The sequence below is a fragment of the Manihot esculenta genome, chromosome 4 (genome assembly GCF_001659605.2).
Source record: "Manihot esculenta cultivar AM560-2 chromosome 4, M.esculenta_v8, whole genome shotgun sequence".
In the NCBI taxonomy this organism is placed as follows: Eukaryota; Viridiplantae; Streptophyta; class Magnoliopsida; order Malpighiales; family Euphorbiaceae; genus Manihot; species Manihot esculenta.
Window position 1 is genome coordinate 8,402,915 of NC_035164.2, and position 21,463 is coordinate 8,424,377.

The 21,463-nt window shown below is 33.2% G+C and overlaps 1 protein-coding gene and 1 long non-coding RNA gene across 8 annotated transcripts; one reads left to right on the plus strand and one right to left on the minus strand.

Moving 5' to 3' along the window:
* Positions 1-5,058: 5,058 nt before the first annotated feature.
* Positions 5,059-6,271, plus strand: LOC110613390. The gene is made up of 2 exons (XR_002487604.2): positions 5,059-5,184; positions 5,356-6,271. It is a non-coding gene; the product is annotated as an uncharacterized LOC110613390 (long non-coding RNA).
* LOC110612545 (cell division control protein 48 homolog B) lies at positions 5,959-20,976 on the minus strand. 7 transcript variants are annotated; one of them, XM_043955871.1, is made up of 14 exons: positions 20,493-20,973; positions 20,257-20,302; positions 17,064-17,228; positions 16,902-16,946; positions 14,115-14,170; positions 13,787-13,936; positions 13,574-13,681; positions 12,787-12,886; positions 10,507-10,782; positions 10,228-10,397; positions 9,101-9,229; positions 8,014-8,101; positions 7,813-7,890; positions 5,959-6,674 (listed from the first exon to the last, which is right to left on the minus strand). In XM_043955871.1, the coding sequence occupies exons 3-14, from the start codon at positions 17,226-17,228 to the stop codon at positions 6,204-6,206; spliced, it is 1,836 nt and encodes a 611-aa protein (XP_043811806.1). In that variant the 5' UTR covers positions 20,257-20,302; positions 20,493-20,973; the 3' UTR covers positions 5,959-6,203. The 7 variants fall into 7 exon arrangements, with proteins under 7 accessions (XP_043811806.1, XP_043811807.1, XP_043811808.1 ...); XM_043955872.1 differs by having other exon boundaries at positions 20,257-20,345; XM_043955876.1 differs by having other exon boundaries at positions 6,254-6,674; positions 7,806-7,890; positions 20,493-20,976.
* Positions 20,977-21,463: the final 487 nt, after the last annotated feature.

Genomic DNA, 21,463 nt, shown 5'->3' on the forward strand with positions numbered 1-21,463 from the left:
GGAAGTCTTGAGAAGCTCTGTCGAGGGCCGGGCATTTATGGGATATGTAGGGGGCTTTTGGTGACAATACCATCTTAAGGTGATTACTTGTGTTGTGATGTATTTCAGGATGACATATGATATTTAAATGTTTTTATTGTTCTGCTCACTGGGCTTTTTAGCTCACCCCTTTCCCCTAACACCCAGGTTTGCAAGGTCAGTGATAGCAGGATGTCAGCAAGGGTAAAAGCTATATTCTTGTAATAGAGTTGTAGTGGACATGTATTATAATGTAATGTAATGTAAAGATATGTAATGGATAGAGTTGTGCTTTGCCCTAGTTATGTATGATTAAGTCTCTTTTTATACATGATCTTTATGTAAAGAGATAAATGTTTTAATGATGAGATATGTTGAACCAAGCTTGATGTATGATATGTTGACCCAGCTGGAGCATTTGATGAGGGCTCCAGTAAGGGGTTTTATGTTCACAAATATAGTGCATGCACAGGTCAAGCTTGATATATGGAAAGTGTTAAATTTTTACGAAAATGTATGATCATGTATGGGATTTCATTAGGTACACAGGTTGTATGTTAGGCTTGCTACGTATAACGACCCGGAATCCGGACCGCTACCGGCGCTAGGATCCAGATCGGCATAAGGCCGCCGGGACCCGTAGCAAGCCTGACATACATCCTGTAAACCTGTTTAATCCCATACATGATCAACAATTACATAAAAATTTTGAACTTTCTCATTCATTTTCCAAACTTAACCTGTGCATGCACAACTCATAAACATAAACGTCAACCCCACCTTGGAGTCCTCAACAATGCTCCAATGGGGTAACATAACATGTATTAAGTTTGGTTTACATAAACATCATTAAAATCATGTACTCAAAAGGGATTAACATCATACTAGGGTCAAGCACAATTCTATCCTCAATAACAACATTACATTACATAACTGTTTAATACTATTCAATACATTACTGTACTAAACATTACATTTCAATATTTATCATGTCCACCACTAGCTATTACATGACCATGACTTTACTCTAGCTGACCTCCTGGTCTATCCCGTACCTGCAAACCTGGGGGATTAAGGGAGTGGGGTGAGCTACTAGAGCCCAGTGAGCAGAATAATAAAACATTATATTTAAAACATATGATATCATGGAATGCATCACATCACAAACAAATCACATCAAGGATGAATTTGTCACCTATAGCCCTCTACACATTCCAATAGTGCCAGGGGCGTAGAATGGGCCTCACTGGTCTTTCTCTTACATAGCATAACATAACATAACATTCAATTAATGCTAGGGGCGTAGAATGGGCATCACTGGTCTTTCTCTTACATAGTGCCAGGGGCGTAGAATGGGCCTCACTAGTCTTTCACCGTATCATTACCATCTCATAACATATCATATCATAGTGAGGGCCAAAGGATCATCCAACATTCATCCACATCATCAACATATTATGCAATGCAACATATTCGTGAATTCTAATGCAAGCACCCTAATATATCTCATGGCATTCATGATGCGTGAATCATGCTAAAAACTGATTTATTTACTTTAAAGCATAAAGAGTTATTCCACTCACCTTAGGCTAGCTCTGACAAGACACTGAAGCAGCTGACTCACTGCTGGGGTCCTCGGTTCCTCGGGTCCGAACCTACATAGGTGGACTCAAATGAGGGACCAAACATACATGAACATGACTCTAAAATACTCCCCAAAAACCCCCCAAAACACCTTAAAACAATCATATAAATCATGCAAAGGAGGGCTGAACATGACACTTTCGGCGGCAGGTTCGGTGGCCGAAAGTCCCTCCAGAGCCAAAAGTCATGCACCTTCGGCGGCACTTTCGGCGGCCGAAGGTTCCCTTCAGAGATGAAACTCATGCATGTTCGGCGGTACCTTCGGCGGCCGAAACTCCCTTCCAGAGCCGAAAGTCCACTTTCGGGGGCAGGGTTCGGCAGCCAAAGGCTGGCCTCCACAGGCAGGTTCGGCGGCCGAAAGTCCCTTCGGCTGCCGAACCTGAGTTCTTCCAAAGGGCAGAACTCAGCCTCCACAATGCACAAAAGCCTCCCAATCCATTCAATCATGCATTTACCTATTCTACAACATGCAAACTCAAGCCAACAAGCACATAGGGGTCTCAAACTAACTTAAACCCCAATCAAAACACATCAAACATACACATACAACCCACATTGTCCATGAACACAACATAAACCCAAAAACTCAACATAAATCTACACATGCATTTCTACCCCAAGAAACTTCATGAAACTCAACTAAAACTTGAAAAGAAGTGTGGATCTACTCTTACCTCTTGAAGATCGAGAGGGAAGACGATCCAACTCGGAGATGGGGGAGATCTCGCTCCTTTGGTCTCCAAGTCACCAACTTCACTCCTTTTGCTCAAATATCTTCAAACCAAGATAAAACTCGTTAAAACTCGAAAGATTGGAGGAAAAACATCAAAAACGACCATGGGAGAGCATGGACTCACCGTTGGCCGAAAAGGGGGAGAAACCTCGCCCGTTTCGGCCATGGAGCCCTTATATAGGGGCTGGCCAGACCACCCTTCGGCAGCCTAAAGTGCCTCCAAAACTCATGCAAGTTCGGCGGCCGAACATGAGGTTCGGCGGCCAAACCTTTGCTACTTTCGGAAGCCTAACTTGCCCCCCTAAACTATCCAATGTTCGACGGCTGAACTTGAGGTTCGGCGGCCGAACCTGGGAATGCCTCCATAGTCTTTTTCATTCAAAACTCAATTTCTTTCTTGCTTAAAACCATAAAATACATTAAAACATTTTATAAAAACATGATTTTGCCCTTCTAGAGGTTTCCGACATCCGAGATTCCACCGGACGGTAGGAATTCCGATACCGGAGTCTAGCCGGGTATTACACTACGGGTCCCAGCGACCTTAAGTCGATCTGGATCCTAGCGCCGGTAGCGGTCCGGTTCCCGGGTCGTTACAATGCAAATCATAATAATGTCATAATAAGCATAAAATACTAACCGACTTTCCAGTAGAGCATCATTATGTGGGTCTCGTACATTTATAGATGGTGATATTGAAATAAATCGATCTCATGCCCATATTTGCAGGATGTGTAGGGCTCCACCTAATTGAGACACTCTCGGATCAGTGGCTCAACAAAGTTCCCGATATGACCATGCAAGACAAGCTGAACCCCAACTATACATGCCTGCTCTATGTAAATTAGTAATTAGAGGCAGAAACATTAGGTTCATCCTACTAGGATTCCTATCAGTGAATAAGGAACCCCAATGATCCGCATAATATAAGCACGGGCATATCTCTGGACCACTCTTCATCAGCATCATCTGGTAGCTCATTAAAATTTTCAACTAACCAACTTAATAGCAACAAGCTACCTCGCATTATATTAGCGGGAGGTATGAGTCCTAAAGTATCTTGACGGTAAATCATCCAATTGATAATAGAATTACCTACAATTTTTTCTCATCTCCTAATATTTTTTCTACCCAAAATATTCACAACAATTTTTATATTCATAATTTTTTTTCTACTATTATACTATTTTAGTGTCTACAATCTTTTTCCCAACATTCTATATATATTAAATTTCTCAAATAACTAAAACTTTATATTAATTATGAATAATATAAAATTATTTCACCACTAAACAATACTTTAATTTTTTCAATAAAATAAATTTAACTAACTAATTTTTTCCTAATTTCCTAATACTTTTCCTACACAAAATATTCACAACATTTATATTTATAAATTTTTTCTACTTTTATTAATTATTTATCACATTTTTATAAATCAAAATTTTTTTTCTATTTTCTTATATTACTTTTTATAATTTTAAATAAACACAGCTATACATTTTTTACTACTAATTACATATAAACTATAATTTTTTCAACAACATAAATATCTTACTAATTAATTAAAAAAAAATAAAATATACCATACTTTTATAAATAATATCTAATGACTTACTTGTATGAAAGTAGACCACAAATTTCACGCGTCCACAAATACTGCATCGAGAATAGAAAAAACTACAAAACATAATTTTTTTTTTCTAAATTTCATTAAAAAATTAATATAAAACATACTTTTTTAGTTGAAAATTTCAACTCCGCCAATAATATGAAATAAATATAGCAGATATTAATTTCAGAGAGTGTGAGAGGAATATTTAAAGATGAGAAAATTTAGTTGATAGGGTTGGTAAGATAGAAAATGTAGATTAATTTGAAAGGGTTTGAGAGTGGACAGAAAATTTTGAAGACAAAAAAATGAAAAATTTTTGTTGAGATGGATTGAGAAGAGAAGAGAAATATTGAGAAAAAATTTGGTTGAGATGGGTTGGGAAGAGAAGAGAAATATTGTGTGAAAATTTGGTTGAAATGGGTTGAGAGGAAATCCTGAGAAAAATATTGAGAGAAATTTGAGAGAAAAGAGAAGGGCAGGGAAGCATGGAGAGAAAAGAATGGGGCAGGGAAGGGGTGGAATTTTATAGTGAGGAGGGTATAATACCGAGTTTCAAAAGCTTGGTGTCATAATTTCTCCTCTATCGCACGTCTCTCCTCTACCGCACGTCTCTCCTCTACCAGGTGCAGAGATTAGTTTTATAATGAGGAGGGTATAATACCGAGTTTCAAAAGCTCGGTATCATAATTTCTCCTCTCTGCCAAGTGCAGAAATCTCTGCACCTGGCAGAGATTCTACCGCACTTATAGAAGACTTCAGCAAGAGGTAGAGATTCTACCGCACTTATAAAGTGCCGTAGAAGACTTCAGTAAGAGGCGTGCCTGCACAGACAAGACTCGTCTCTGCCCTCTCTGCCAGGTGCAAGGATCCTGCATCTGGCAGCGTCCCTCCTCTACCGCATTTTTGAAGTGCAGTAGAGATATAAAAAAAATTAAAAATTTTACCACTGTGTGGTAGAATTTTTTATTTAAATAAAATTATTTTTGGATCAACGGCTCTTTATCGCACTTTATGAATGTCGTAGAATCTAAGTGCAGTAGATGGATGATTCACTCTTATTCGGAAAATTTTTTTTTACGAACCAAGATTTGTAAAAAGTCCTGATTTTTTATTGTCGGTCGTCCCCTTGTCCCATCCGAGCAAGGGATGGCTTTGATCGTCTCCTCATCTGAAAGTGAGTTCTCTTCCCTACCCAGAAATAGGACTATAAATATTTTTGGTTTGTCTTCACCAACTCTGTGATTCAAGAGAGGAGTTTATTTTGCTGGTGTTTCTTGCTTGTGAACTTAAGTTCCTTTCCCTTGTTTTTTCTCTTTTTGCTTTTTCTTGTTCTGGATTTTTACAGGTGAAAAAGGAAAAATATTTTATTCTCTGAGGTTGCTCTCCTTCCCTTGTATGGCTTAATTTCTAGAGAACCCTGAACGATTTGTGCTTCTCTCATTTCAAATCTAAAAAATTGTTTCTAGTAGCCCGTGAGACATGGTTCTGAAAAGTGAAACGCCGTGAAGCCTGCCGTTCCGGCTTGTTAGTTATTATCTCTTCTTCTTTGGGGTCTTCTCTTGAAGCTACTCAGCACCAGAGGCCGAGGTTGACTGATTTGATCTCTTTCTGTACTGCTTTCCTGTGTTGCTGCTCCTTGGTGTCTTCTATTTGTTTATGGCATTGGACGATGTAGCTATGGGACCTCCGATGAGCGGTGCAAATGGGGCATCTTCTCTTTTCTTTTCTCGGGTTGCCGAGTCAAGCTCTAGGTTCTAGAGATCCATTTTACATGGATTCTAGATATGGTCTTAAAGCCCAGTATGATTTAGAGTCTTTATAAGTTTGTTGCTTACTATTGTGGAGCCTCTGTTCATTGCCTGTGGACCTTTTTCAGTAATGAATATTACTTTTGAGTACAGTAATTACTCAAAAATATAATAAAATAGTTATTATTTTTAAAAATGTCTTAAGAAAATTAAAATAGTAGACATCCAATCTATTAATAATTAACAGCTCACTACAGGTTACCCACAATCATATTTATCTTTAAGTTCGTACCAGTGGCAGACCCAGGTATACATAGAAACACCTGAAAATATAAAAAAACCATCACCATCACCATCCCCATCCCCATCTTCATCTTCAAGTTGTCCATGTAATATTACAATCATACGCCCAGAAATAATGTGCAAGCTATATAAGAAGGCCCTTTTAAGTTGCCGATACAGCATTGAGTCTCGTGTTTGTATACGCGAGGAAATATTTGGCAGCTGCAAAAAGCACAAAGCTCAGAAACCCAATTTTAACTGAAAGCATTGTACCAGTCAAATTGTGCCTGTGCTTGCTAACACTTTTGATGCTAGATTCGTTCTGGTTGGAAGTTGTCATCTGAGTATTCATAAATGATGCATACTTTTCAATATCTGCTTGAGTTAATGCTGGTTTTAGTGACTCCTTTACGGTCTGGAAATGTCGGTTGCACACAACAGTAGCAGATATGTTTTCCCTCAGAGCTACAATTCCAGCTTCCCTACAAAGACCTTCAAGTTCAGCCCCTGTAAACAGTTCAGTATCTCTTGCTATTCTTCTCAGGTCAACATCTTCGGCTATTTTCATGTTTCGAGTATGAACGCAAAGTATCTCATACCGAGCCTCCAAATCTGGTGGTGGAACATATAGCACCTGCATGTTCATACAGCTAAAGTTAATCTGCTATCTGCATTCCAGAACAGAAAGTTAGCATCATAAATTTCACATCCGAAACAACAAAGGCTTCGAAACAATTTGAACCATTTAATACAAATCATCTTGGCAGTAGATGCCATCTTACATTTAAGGAAAACCAGTATTAACAGACTGCTTCGTCAGGAATTCTGAGCCAAAAAAATGTGTAGCACTTTTTCAATTAGGATCTTGTGTTTTTCATGAGAAGATAGTGCAGTATGTTTTGCTCCAATTAACCAACCAAATGAAAGAATGACGTTAGAACTACTGACATGGCAGAGAAAAAAATAATAAACTTCATTTTTTTAAATTCCTTTAGAAACCACATTTTTTTATTTGATTTTAAAAATTCAATAATTTAATTCTCAGAATTTAAAAAATGTATTTTTTAAAATATTTTTCCCCTAATTATCAGCATCTTTAGTAGCATTACTACAATAGATTACGTATTGCAATCAAAGCAAAACACAGGGTGCTGAGTTGTTTTGTCAGAAAAGAAAAACCACAATCCCATACTTGGAAAGCGCGAAATCACGTAGTGTTATTATTTTCTTTTTTTTTCCCCTGTACTCAAAATAAGATTTTAATAGATCACAGTTTAATATTATTTTCATTATTAAAGCAACAGGGGAACCATTCCTACCTCTTAGAAATAATTTTGATTTTCATTTATTATAATAATTCTTAATTCTAACATTATTTTCTATATTTGTCAGTTTGTTAATACATTGATAATAATATTTATAAATTGATTATTAGCTTCTAGTTACAAAAGGGCACCAAGTCAACAGGTGGTAAACCTTCAAAATTTTGCAAATTAATATTGCAACAAGTTGAACAATCTACACCAAAGTTGAGAAAACTCAAACCCATTATTCTGCGAGCCTGTTTATGTAATGATCAGCACATATATGAAAAATAAGCACTCTGTAGTACTAATTTAAGTTTTCAACCATGTTGGTCTCGTAAACCACCATTTGCTAGACTAACATGAAAAGAAAAAAAAAGTATAAGATAAAGCTTTTGTATTTATCACCAAGCATATGAGAAGCAAACAAATCAAGAATCGAGTCATACAATAGAATATACTTGTTACCAAATCAAAGCGTCCAGGGCGCATAAGTGCAGCATCTATTGCATGAGGACGATTCGTAGCAGCTAACACAAGAATTCCCTTATAGTTTAAAGCAAATGTTCAAATCACACAAAAACTGAAGTTAGAATGTTGATCTCCAACTTCTACTAAAGGTCATTTTGAGATAAACAGAAAACTTCATCATGTTACATTTGCACTTACCTTAGCTTGTTCCAGACCATCCATTTCAGTCAATAAAGTTGATAGAAGCCTTTCTCCTACTGTAGTACTGTTACTTGAATTACCACCTCTGCCATTGAACAGAGGGAAGTTGAGAATCATTTACATGTTCAGAAACCCAAACTTCATTCTAAGTGCATGAAGTGAAAACTAATTTTGCACGTTCATGATAGCATACATCACAGGCGCTTATGAATGACACTTGCCTAAAGAAATCATGCTAAACTATAAACATTCATGTTCGAGATGAATCAAGAATTCAATAATGGTAGAATTTGACAGTCATAATGCATCATCCCATCTGAATTTATTTTTATTGGGGAAGTAGATTAATAGCCAAGATATTCAAATAATGCATCATTATTGTTTGGTTGGAAATAATAGGTACCCTAGAAGTGCATCATATTATGTTTGGCTAGCCCATGGGAAGATTCAAGTAGATTATTGTATCACCATAAGATAAATACATTATTTTGATTAGGTTATATTTGCCTGTTCATATGACCATGTCTATATAAATTTATCCCATGGATGAAATTGGATTTGCCTTCCATTTATTAAAAATAATTTGTCATTCTTTTTCATTCCTATGATTTACCAATATCTCGTAAAAGAGAAGTACTAAAAAAACAGTTTTTGGAGAAAATATTCTAGGCTATTTGATCCCCCAAAAACAAATTCATTTTAAAGTGCAACGATATCTCTATTTTTTTTCTCCTTACTGTTCCCAATTCCCATGGGAATGTAATAACTAAATTCCACTTAAAGGATGGATACCGTATGCCCTACATATGTAGAAATGTAGAGGAAGAACCAATGATTCAAACTTATTGCTTTCCTAGAATATAAGATTCCATGCATATAAACATCGGAATACCGAATTCACAAATCATTTTCCTAGGTGATTCCAACAAAGATATCACTTCCCTCTCTCATATACACGCACATGCATACACAACTCATAAAATACAAAATGAACCCTACAAGTAATGTTACTCTCTCACACATACACGTGCACACACACACACACTCAAAGGTAGTATTTATTGACAAGTAGAAACACACTAACCGTTTAGCAGCAACAACATCAGCCTCATCGAAGAATATTATGCTTGGCGCAGCAAGGCGAGCCCTTTGAAATGTATTACGCAACAATGCTTCGCCCTCTCCAACATACATTGAATATAATTCTGCACCACTGATTTACAGTTTCTAAATACTCAAGTACATATGAAACATCATCCCTATACCCTTCCTCTCTTATTCTATCTATCCAGATTTAACAGAATGAGCAAATAAAATAAAATGGGGAAAAAAAGGACAAAAACATGCAACTGAAGCTTCACGCAGATATAGAATTACAAAACACAAGCAGTTAAATAAATTTAAACTGTAACTATCAAAAAGTATTTAGCATGTCAAGACAGTACCTATCTTCATAGATTAATTGAAGTGAGCAAGATGAATGAGACAATTGTACTATTTGAAATCAATTAGATTTGGAAAACCAAATAAGCAATTCCAAAAATGCAAAGAAAATTGGCTAGAGAATCAAACACCCTCAGTTACAAATTTCAGATAATGTTATTGAGGTGTAGAGAAACCTCAATTACAAAAATCTCAGACTACATTGTCATTATTGTTGTTGTTAATTGATTATGCAAATCTTTTGCCAGAATCTCTTACTTCGGTTGAACTAAAAAGTCCTTTACCCGCTTAGTCTGCTCTAATACTGCATTGTTAAGCATACAACAGATTTTCTCACCCCAAGTAGAACAGCTATTAACTTTCATACCATGATACTAATCATTGCAATGATTGAACAGTTTCTTGTCAGAAGAAAAACCAAATGAGGGAAGGACCAAAAATCAAGCTGCAGATGCAAAAAAATGATATTAATGGCTAGATAACAGTTCAAGTCCAGCCCAACAGAGACGTCAATGAAGTAGCCTAATATCTTCTACCCTAAACTCCATAGATTTTTCGTTTCACTAATATGGATTAACAACCACGAAATTTCAGCAATCATTCCTTCAATAGCCCCCACTATTCTTCCAAGCAAGAATTATAAATTGCTTGATGTGGCTTGTCCTTCACGATTTAATCCTATTAATGTAAATATTCATTTTCTAATGCAACACAACCAAGATCATGTCTGAGAAAAGGTTCCAATTTATAACTAATAGAAGACCACACCTCAAAGAAAAAAAGGAAGCTTGGGCAGCATTAGCTGCAGCTTTAGCTAGAGTAGTTTTTGAGCATCCTGGAGGCCCATGCAGGAGAACACCACGCATAGGTGATATACCCATCCTAGAAAATGCAGCAGAATGTTTAATAGGCCACTCAACAGCTTGTTGGAGCTTTTTCTGTCAATAGAGAAAACAAGATACGACCCCCTCAAATCCTTCATAAATGAGTATTTTTCATTAAACAGCAATAGAATAGATGTAAAAGGAATGACATGTGTTTACAGACCTTCAAATCCTTCAATCCACCAATATCTGCCCAAGATACCTTGGGGATTTCCACAGTAACACCTCTTGTTATGCTAGGGCCCACCACAGATCTTGCATGTTTCCAATCTTCTGTTGTTAAGCAAAACATGTCTTCATTTCCCTCCAAAGACTTGAGAGCAGACAAGGTAGCCTCGCGACATAAAGCTTCGAGATCAGCCCCAACATAACCATTGCAAGATGCAGCAATAGCTTGCAAGTCCACAGTAGGTTCCAAAGGAAGCTTCTTTGTGTAAAGCTGAACATAATAAACAGGAAAAAAAAATACACCGCCAAACATTATAAACCATTGCAGATCCAACAGAAACAAGATAAGCAATAATTATACTTCCACATCATGTTTCGAGATACATTAACAAATAAGTCATTTCAATTTCAAATATAAACTATAAATTTTGTTGTATAAATGAAGTCTATTGACTTCAACTGCAAAATGGTTTTTTATATTTGGTAGATATGCTGGGATCTAGTATTTAATAATTTACATTTGCAATTGGGGGGGGGGGGGGGGGAGAGAGAGAGAGAGAGAGAGAGAGAAAGAGAGAGCACCACCCATTCAGATATCCAACCAATATCATTTTTAAGTGGACAATCCATATTCTATAAATGTTGATAGAATTTGTTCCAAGTACAGTGAATTCCATAAGAAAAAAAAATGGAATGATAAAATTAAATTCCCATCAATTTAAAAACATAACAAACATGGTATCATAAATGAGTTTCATGAACAATACAAATATAAGGAGTTCAGTTATTCCAAAAACTATGGTAGTAATAAGGGTAATTTTCATTCAAAGTCACTCAACTTGTAGTGTATTTTCAATTTGGTCACTCAACTTTAATTATTTTCTTAAAACTCCTCAAACTTTAATTTACTTTCATTAAACTCCTTTTTACCTACTACTATAGGTTTCCAGGTCAATATAAATTTAAAAAAATAATATTTTTCTCTCTTTCTTATCATCCATTTTCCAAATTTATTCTCCCTCTTCCCTCTTTCATTTTACTTCTCTTTTTTATGTATTTACTCACACAACTTATTGATTATTTATTATTTAATTTTAATAATTTAATTAATATTTTTATGTTTTATTTCTGAATCACACTAAAAAATATATTAATAATAAAAATATTAATTAGATACCATTTTATGTTAAATATTAGTGAATAATTTTTATATATTAATTTAGATAATTTTATAGATGAAGTTTTAGCATTTAAGCAATTGTATTGTGCATATTATTTATTAATTTATTTTAAATATAATATTTTTATATTTAAAATAACAATATAAAATTTTATCAAAAATAAATTATTTATTAATTATTATTTTATTATAAAGGTTAATGAATAAGTTTTTTAAATAGTTATTTACATAATTTTATTCATATTTATAAAAAAAATTAATTTTAGATAATTATTTTATTCTTGTGAAATAAGATTTTAATATTTAAAATTTAAAAATACTTTAAAATAATAAATTATAAAAAAATAGAATAAAATAGAACTATATATTATATATATTCCTTTGACTTTATTAAAAAAATAAATAAGTGATGATTATTAGAAATGTGATGTTACTTGTAATTAATGCATAAGTATTGGTTCAAAAAAAAAAAAGAAGAAATTATTCTATCCTTAATTTTATTACTCTTGTGTTATGGTTCGTAACTGTAATAATTTTAGGCAACTCTAAATTTCTCTATTTTTTTATATATTGCAAAAAGAAATTATATATTCTTTGGAGAGAGAGAAGAAGAGAAAAGAAAAAATATTTAATTTAATTTTTTTTTTTTTTTTTTTTGCAGATAGAGAGAGAATAAAAATATAAAATAAACAATAGAAGAGGGAGTTTTTTTTCTAATTTATGTTAACCTGAAAACCTCCAATATAGGTAAGGAGTTTAATGAAAGTAATTTTTTTTTCTTGTAGATAAAGAGAGAATAAAAATATAAAATAAATAATAGGAGAGGGAGTTTTTTTTTTTTTTAATTCATGTTAACTTGGAATTGTATATAGGTAAGAAAGAGTTTAATGAAAGTTTAATTGAAGTTTGAGGAGTTTTAAGAAAGAAATTAAAGTTGAGCGACCAAAATGAAAATATACTAAAAGTTGAGTGACTTTGGGTGAAAATTACACGTAGTAATAATATTGAAAAAAAAAAAAAACCTTAATAGGTTGACGAACTTTGCCTTAAAATTGGCCATATAATGCACAAAAATATCAAAACATTATATTCTACCTTTAAAATTTCAAAGCGCTCCTCTTCTGTAGGTGTAGTAACTTCTATTTCAGTGTCAAAACGCCCTGACCTTCTTAGAGCAGGTTCAATTGCATCAACTCTGCACACAAAAACCATACGTTATATGCCATACCCAAACAAATAAATGATGCAGCCATGAGATAGTCCCACTCAAACAGCTATCATTGGAAGCACATAGCTATGGGTTCTCCAGCAACTTTGCTAGGCATCTGAGGAAGGCTAGCCATAAAACAGAACATATCATTCAAGAATGCCATGTAGTGCAGACTTTTTTTGCACCATGTATCCAACTGGTTTCACCTCTAGAAACTAGTAGACTGTAGACCTCCCCTCAACATGCCATCACAAATCGATTTTTAATGCACAGAAATAATCTAATGCTAAATTTTTAAGCGATTACATGTAAACTTGGCAACCAGCCCATTTAACCTCTATGACTTATGAGTATACACCAGAAAAGCTTCACAGAACATAATAATTCATCCTCGTATCACATTATATGTTTAAAGCTAATATCATTATGAGAAATGGTGAACCAGTGCACAAAGCAATCCCACACTTGTAAGCTTTTTGGGGAGGGTTGATGTAAGCAGCACAATTGCAAAGGGGTTGTTTCATTGGTTCAAACCACATGCCTTACAGGTCACAAATGGAGTAAATTATCGTTACACCAAATCCACCCTCTTCTAAGATCAGTATAAAAAGAAATTCAAAAAGTCTTGTCTAATCAATTGATAGTCTATAAGCAAAAAAGTGAGGAGACAACCTGTTAGTTGATGCAACCACAACAATATGCGCCAAAGATGTAGATGAGTGTTTATTGGCATCCATCAAAGTGGAGAGCTGAGAAGCTACACGAACATCCTGCTCCCTTCTGCAATGGAAAGCCGATAAAGCACAATATTAAAGATTACAGATCAAATGGAATGGTAAATATATACAAAATCAAAATCAAATAGTCATATACTTTCTCCCAGACCTTGAATCACGACGAGGACATAGTGCATCTATTTCATCTATAAAAATAACGGATGGCTTGCCTAACCGTGCATGAGATGCTGCCTCTGCAAATGCCTCACGCAAACTTTTCTCGCTTTCCCCAGCATATGCTTTATGAACAGAATGTGGACTGGTGAAGACATAACCACAAATTGAAACGAACACAAGTTGGTTAAACAAACTGTACGTCTTAGAAGGAAACTTACTATTAACTAAAGCTTCTTTTTTTTTTGTCAGAAGACTAAAGCTTATTAGCTTTAACTAAATGAGAGAACAACTGTAGGAATTAACATAAAATAGGCAACTACCTGATGACAATCAAATATGCACCACATTCTTGAACAACAGCACGTACCAAACTTGTCTAGTATGGAAAAAAAAATTAAGAGAAATATCGGATAAATAAATAACACCACTATGCCTAGAGAAAGTCATAGTCAATTAACAAAATCAGACACAACTTATATAATAACACAAGGATAGCTAAGTCATGCATGCCAACACCCTCCATATGTTTCCCCAAAGGAACAAATGCCACTGAAATAAAATCCCAGGAAAATGCCTTGGAAAGACAGTTGTAAGCATTTTCCTTTACTTCCATATATGGAGGAAAATAAAAAAATTGTCATATATGCATCACAAAGCAAGATAGTAGGGAGATTGGGCTCATAGTTAACTTTTATTGGGTATCAATCGGATCACACTTGGTTTAAGTAATGGAACATCAAGTAACGTAAGGACACAGGAAATGGTTTTGGTTGTTTATAGGAGGATAGGACTTTAAATTGGGTTGCATTGCCTGAAACTTGACTTGTTTGGCCTGAAATTTTCTAGTTATGCTTTAATATAGCTTGATGATTTGATTTTTTAGCAAATAATTTTTAGCTTGAAGCTTAAGTTCAGACCAAAATAACCCAGCCTAAACCAGACCTTCTAACTGTCATGTATTTTAAATAATAAATGAGTTCAAATGAACTTTGGTAATACTAATTTTAGTACTTGTGACTATGGCATCTTGTGTATTATTATGCATGCTTTAATATGTGAATTTAAAAACTCAAATTGATCCATTTTGTAGCAACATATGTTACATGGTTAGTTCAAAATTTACGTTTAAAACAAGAGGACTATAAACAAATAACTTCACCCAGCATGAATGGAGCTTTTTTTCATATCATGCAGATTTAAAAAAATTATTATCAAAACATGTAAGATTCAAAAATATTTTTGAATTCTGTGTGTCAAAGGACTGAGTTCGACAGTCATAATGCCGAACAACCTTGTTCGACAGCATGGGTGCCGAACAAAGGGCAATTCGACAGTATGAGTGTCGAACTGCGATATTTCCCTGTAAATTAGATATGTTCGGCACTCAAAGTGCCGAACATATCTGGGTCTCAGGCATGCAGTCATAGTCATGCACTCATGACTGCACGGCATACATGACTGCACGGCATGCAGTCATGCATGCACCATTAAAAGAAAAGTAATATGAAAAATAAAATATTTAAAATTATAAAATAATTAAAAAAATTATAATATGGTTGATTTTAAATTATTATATTTTTTTAAAAATAAATAAATATTTATTTATTTTTAAGATATAAGTTTATATAAAAATAAATTTAAATTTCTTTTAATTTAATTGTTTAATTGATGGGGATTTTAATTTTTAAAAACCTTTATTTTTTAATATCATATATACAAATATTAATTTATTAATTTTTTAAAAATTTAAGAATTAATTAATATATTTTTTAAAATTATAAAAATTACACACATCATTATTTTAAATTTCTTCATCAGGTACTAATTTATTTCTTCATCATGGCGTTAATTTATTTCTGTGGCAGGGATGGAAATTTACCTGTTTCTTTTATTCAATTATTTCTTCATCATGGCGTTAATTTATTTCTGTGGCAGGGATGAAAATTTACCTGTTTCTTTTATCCAGAAGTACTGATGAAGAAATTTGAAATAATGATGTATGTAATTTTTATAATTTTAAAAAATGTATTAATTAATTCTTAAATTTGTAAAAAATTAAAAAATTAATATTTATATATAAGATATTAAAAAATAAAGTTTTTTAAAAATTAAAATCTCCATCAATTAAATAATTAAATTAAAAAAAATTTAAATTTATTTTTATATAAACTTATATCTTAAAAATAAATAAATATTTATTTTTAAAAAAATATAATAATTTAAAGTCAATCGTATTATAATTTTTTTAATTATTTTATAATTTTAAATATTTTATTTTTTATATTAATTTTTTTTAACGGTGCATGCAGTCATGCATGCAGTGCAGTCCTGCATGCATGACTGCATGACTCATGTGCAGTCATGTGGTCTGGATATGTTCGACACTCAAAGTGTCGAACATGTCCAGTTTGCAAGCAAATATCGCAGTTCGACACTCATGCTGTCGAACTGCCCTTTGTTCGGCACCTATAATGTCGAACAAGATTATTCGACACTAGGACTATCGAACTTAGTCCTTTGACACACAGAATTTAAAAATAATTTTGAGTCCTGCATGTTTTGATAATAATTTTTTCAAATCTGCATGATATGAAAAAAAGCTCGCATGAATGAGCTTCAAACTAATCTCAAGCACAGAGATAATAAAAAAACTCTCCTGAGGACCTAAGGCTTCTAGTAAGCCAGCTCAGCAGCCCATTTATGGACCCAGAGAGGGCTGACACTTTTCTACTTCATAATTTTTTTGTCTAAGCAAAGTGGCAGTTTATGGAGTACTGCATCAGCACTTTTTGTCAATCTCAAGCATAAGTTTTTTTACTCACTATACTAACTTGAATAGATTGGGTTCATTACTTCAATAACAAAAAAATCAGGGACAAGAACAGGTGTGTTTCCGAAAAAGTTAAAGGATCCTTTTTTTTTTTTTTTTGGGAAAAGAAGGTGCCAAAAGTTTATGAAGTCCACTAACAAATTCTCCAGCAGGCTTCATTTGCTTCTACAATCTATATAGTACAGCCAATAATGCAGCAAATCATTGGAATCATCTGTTAATTTTCGAGATGAAACAAATACCAGTACGGCTCACATTTTTTTATGAGATATAATACCTTTCCTGTTCCAGGTGGACCATACAAAAGCAAACCTCTTGGCCACTGAAGTAAAATAAGAAATAAAGATAATTAAAGTTATATCAAGAAGATAATAACAAAAAATATGTAAGCATAGAGAAAAGAAAGGGGAAAAAAGAGTAAATTGCACAGTTCACTAACTTTAAGACCCAGCTTTTTGGCTTCAAAAGGATAAAGAAGAGGGAAAGTGATGAGTTCTCTTAGAGCTTCAAGAGCTGCTTTATTTCCAGCAATTGCTTCTTCAGCTCTCCACTCCTTTTCCTTATTTTGATTTATGTTGTTGTTGCTGCTGCTCTGAGTTTCCATCTGAGAAACAAGACAATTTTTCAGCATAAAGGATGCAAAATCCACAGCAATGGTGCATGGACTTGACCAATTGGTGTGACCAACACCTGCACTGATGCAACACTTCAGTTTCTCTATTTCATTAATCCAATTGGTTCAATCAAAAAAGAAATAAAACACCACAGCATTGTCTTTGTTTTCACATCCGTTGCCTTTTGGGAATGTGAACTCAAACGGAAATGATTGAATTCAAGGGAAAGAGTGGAAAAAAGAAATACTTGATTGGAAGAGTTATAAAGTTTTGCTTCTTCTTTGGAGATAAATGTGCTGAAGAAGACAGGGAAAACTTTAGGGTGGTTTACAGTTTATACAGAGGCCAGAGAAGGGAATAAATAGTATTATTTGAGAAATCCCATAAATACAATAAGGAGATGGAAAGTAGAAAGTGGAAAGAAAGGCAGCGACTTTCAAGGATTCAGGCTTTGATTTTGGCTTTCTGTAATACAGAATTACGGGTTAGGGAGCATCTTAAGGCTGTAGGAAGTGACAAGGACTGAGGGAGGGAAATAATTGCAATGTTTCCAAAACCAGACCAGAGATTGAACCAGTTCCATGATTCATTCCTGGTTCAACCAGCAGGTTCAATAGATTAACTTCATCATTATAAGAGGGATTGCATATGTTCAGAAAAATGTCAAGTCTACATGGGGGTATGGCAAGATTCTCTTGCACATAAATTTCACAGTAAACACTCTTCTATCAGAACTTGAACTTTTTGATAAATGAATGAATTTCACTACCCAATGAAAAGGGTTTAAAAGTTTTTTAAGAGGCAGTGCCCTACAATCACCTTACAGTTACAGAAGATCAAAGGTATTTGACAAGGGAAAAATAAAAATAAAGAAATGAAATAAAGAAACAACAAAGACAAACCTATGTATTAGATTTAAGACCTAATGGTGCGTTTGGTAACACTGTACAATTCCCCTTTTTTTTAAAAAAAACAAAAAACAGTTTTTTAATTTTTATTGTTTACTTCTTGAAAACAGTTTTCTAAAAATTATTTGCATAAAAATAAGTTTATACTTTATCACATAAAACTAACAAAATATTTTTTGAAATATGATATAAATAATTGCACATAAAAATGAATATAAAATTATTTTTACAAAGTATATGATATTATAATAAAAAATTACTATTTGGTCCCCGTGGTATAGGAAAACTCATTAATTAATCCATCATTTTTGAAAATACATTAAAATATCCTTGAAATTTTAAAAAGTCTACTGGTTAGTCTCTCCATTAATTTTAACCGTTAAGTGCCAAAAAATAAAAAATTACTATTTAGCTCCTGTAGTATATGAAAACTCACTAATTAATCATTTGATTTTGAAAATATATTAAAATATTCCTAAAATTTTTAAAAATGTACTAATTATTCCCTCCATTAATTTTAACTAAGTGTTGCAAAAAAAGTTTAAATGCTCTCAATATAAAAGGATTAATTACTAAATATTTTTACAAAACTAAGCGACCAACTAATAAATTTTCATGTGGTAATAAATAGTAAAATACTTAACAGGTAAACTAATAGAAGGACTAATTAGTATATTTTGCAATAATTTAAAAACAGTTTAATGTAATCTTAAAAAATCGAGTGACCAACTAATAAGTTTTGACATATCACATGGACTAAATAGTAAATTTTTCTCGTAAAAAAAGTTTAAAATACCCTTAATACGAAGGGAATAATTAATATATATTTTTACAAAACTGAGGAACCAACTAATGAATTTTTTCATACTATAGGAACTAAATAGTAAAGCATTTAAAAACCAAAACTAATAGAAGGATTAATTAATAGATTTGTTAAAACCTCAAGCACTTTTTAATGTATTTTTTAAAATCAATGAGCTAATTAATGAGTCTTCCTATAATATAAGGAATAAATAGTAAATCACCCTTACAATAATAAAATAAAAATATATTTTATAAATTAATTGATGAATATATATTTAAAAAATGAATTTGAGTGATAAAGATAAGAATATATATTTAAAAAATGAATTTGATTGATAAAGATAAGATTTTGAAATTATTAATAATAATCTGATTAAAAATGTAAAGAACCATAATAGTTTAATAAAAAACCAATATTTGTGGTTTTCAATTTTTGGTTTTTTTATTTTAAAAATGCATTCTAACAAGTAATAAAAATAAAAACAAAACACTAACAGCCGAACTAGTTTTCTGTTTTTCTTATCAAATAAAAAACAAAAAACAGAAAATTACAATGAAAACAAACGCACCCTAAAGTACAAAGCTGAAGGGGAACATCTATTATGTATTGATTTTTGCTCCTCAAACACTAATCCTAAAGCAAGTAACTCATCAAATGCTCAATGCCTTCAATAAATTGTGAATAAAAGATGTGGAATCAACAAATACTTAAAAATATAAAGGGAAATTACTATTTAGTCCCTATGTTATAGGAAAACTCATTAATTAGTGTCTTTGTTTTGAAAAATACGTTAAAACATCTATCAGATTTTAAAAAATATACTAATTAGACCCTTCGTTAATTTAGCAGTGATCATCATCAGACTCATAAAGAGGGTCATCTATTGTATTTGCATAAATTTAACTTTAGCACAAATAGTAAAAACTAAGCCCAATATATTTCTTCACTCTTCTTCTAGTTGGTAATTTTCATAACACTGAAGACAGGTGAAATATCAAAGGGACTTGAAGCCAAATCTTAGGAACACATTTATCCCATCACACAAGCAAGCAGTCAAGACAACAAAACCAATATTAGAACTTATAATCAGCAGTAAGCAACAAGGCAAAACTCATATCAAAATCTATAATCAACAGTAAACAACAAAGCAAGCACAACCAATACCAAAATCGGTAATCGACAATTTCAACTTTGATGCTAAACACAACAAATCAATACAACAAAGTACGATACAATGCAAATCAGTTACGACTGGATGAATCCCATAAGTATTCACAACAGGAAAACTCAAGCTTATCAACATACCAGGAAACGGCAGTCTCAACACCCCCACTGTCCAGTGTCCCGCAACCTCCAACAGCACAAACAAGGGATTTTCAGCCACCAATCCCAAACTCAAAAGAAAGAGAAAATCACAATGGGTCTCCAGATTGGGAACATTTATAACCAAAATAAAAAAAAAAATCTTGCATCCAATCATGTAATTAGGACTGAAAATTATTAAAATAAAATAAAAAAGTAACAATGAAGACTTTGAATACCCAAATTTCTTTGCTCTGTCTCGACGGGGGGAGGATGTCGATGAATCCCAGAATCACACTGTGGGACTTGACGACGTAAGGGGCAGTTGTCGGTGCCGCTTGCAGGATGGAATCACCTTGCTGTGAAAACTCTGTGCGTCTGGTCGAAGGTAAAAGAAGCGGAGGAGGAGGTGGAGGCGTCAGGCCAAACTGTGTGTGGCGTGTGAATATATCAGAAATGGAGAATGAGAAAGGGAAGGTAAAGGAATGAAGGGGAGTCACACAAAGGGAAGGAGACGGCTGTGCAGGCGAAGGTGAGGCGATGGTGAAGAAGGGGCTTTCTGTCTGGTTCGGTGGAGGAGCTGCGAACTAGGCGAAGTGGAGGAGGGACCCTTTTTGGGAGACAGAGGGAAGAGGATGGGTTATGGGTGAAGGACGAAACGGCAGGGTTTTCCTGCGTGTTGAGGCTAGAATTTCAGATTCATCCCTCTCAAAATCTTGATGGTAGAAATTAGAGGTTTGTATAGGATTTTAAAACCTTACATCCAATGATAGAAAATTAAAAGAGAAATTGAAGGGTGAGGATGATTTAAATTTATTTCTGTATGATCTAATGGTCATAAAATTGTCGTAATAAAAACTAATAGCTAAAATAAAAAAAAGTACCAATTTATTTTAACTAATTTTAATTTAATGATTAAAAATCAAAAGTAGTAAAAGATCAAGATTATAATTAAAAGGTACTAAAATTTAAAAATAAAAATAAAATTATTTTATCTTCTTGTATTTTTAAAAATTTTCTTTTTTCATTCTTTTAAAGTTGAATTTAAAATACTAATTTAATTTTAATTAAGATAAAAAAAATAATTAAAATTTTAGAATTAAAAGTGGAATGAAATTCCCAATTGATTGAAATAAAAATTTAACATTTAGCAAGAGAATTCAACTAACTAGAAAAAATAATATTAAAATTTAAATTTCAAAATCACAAT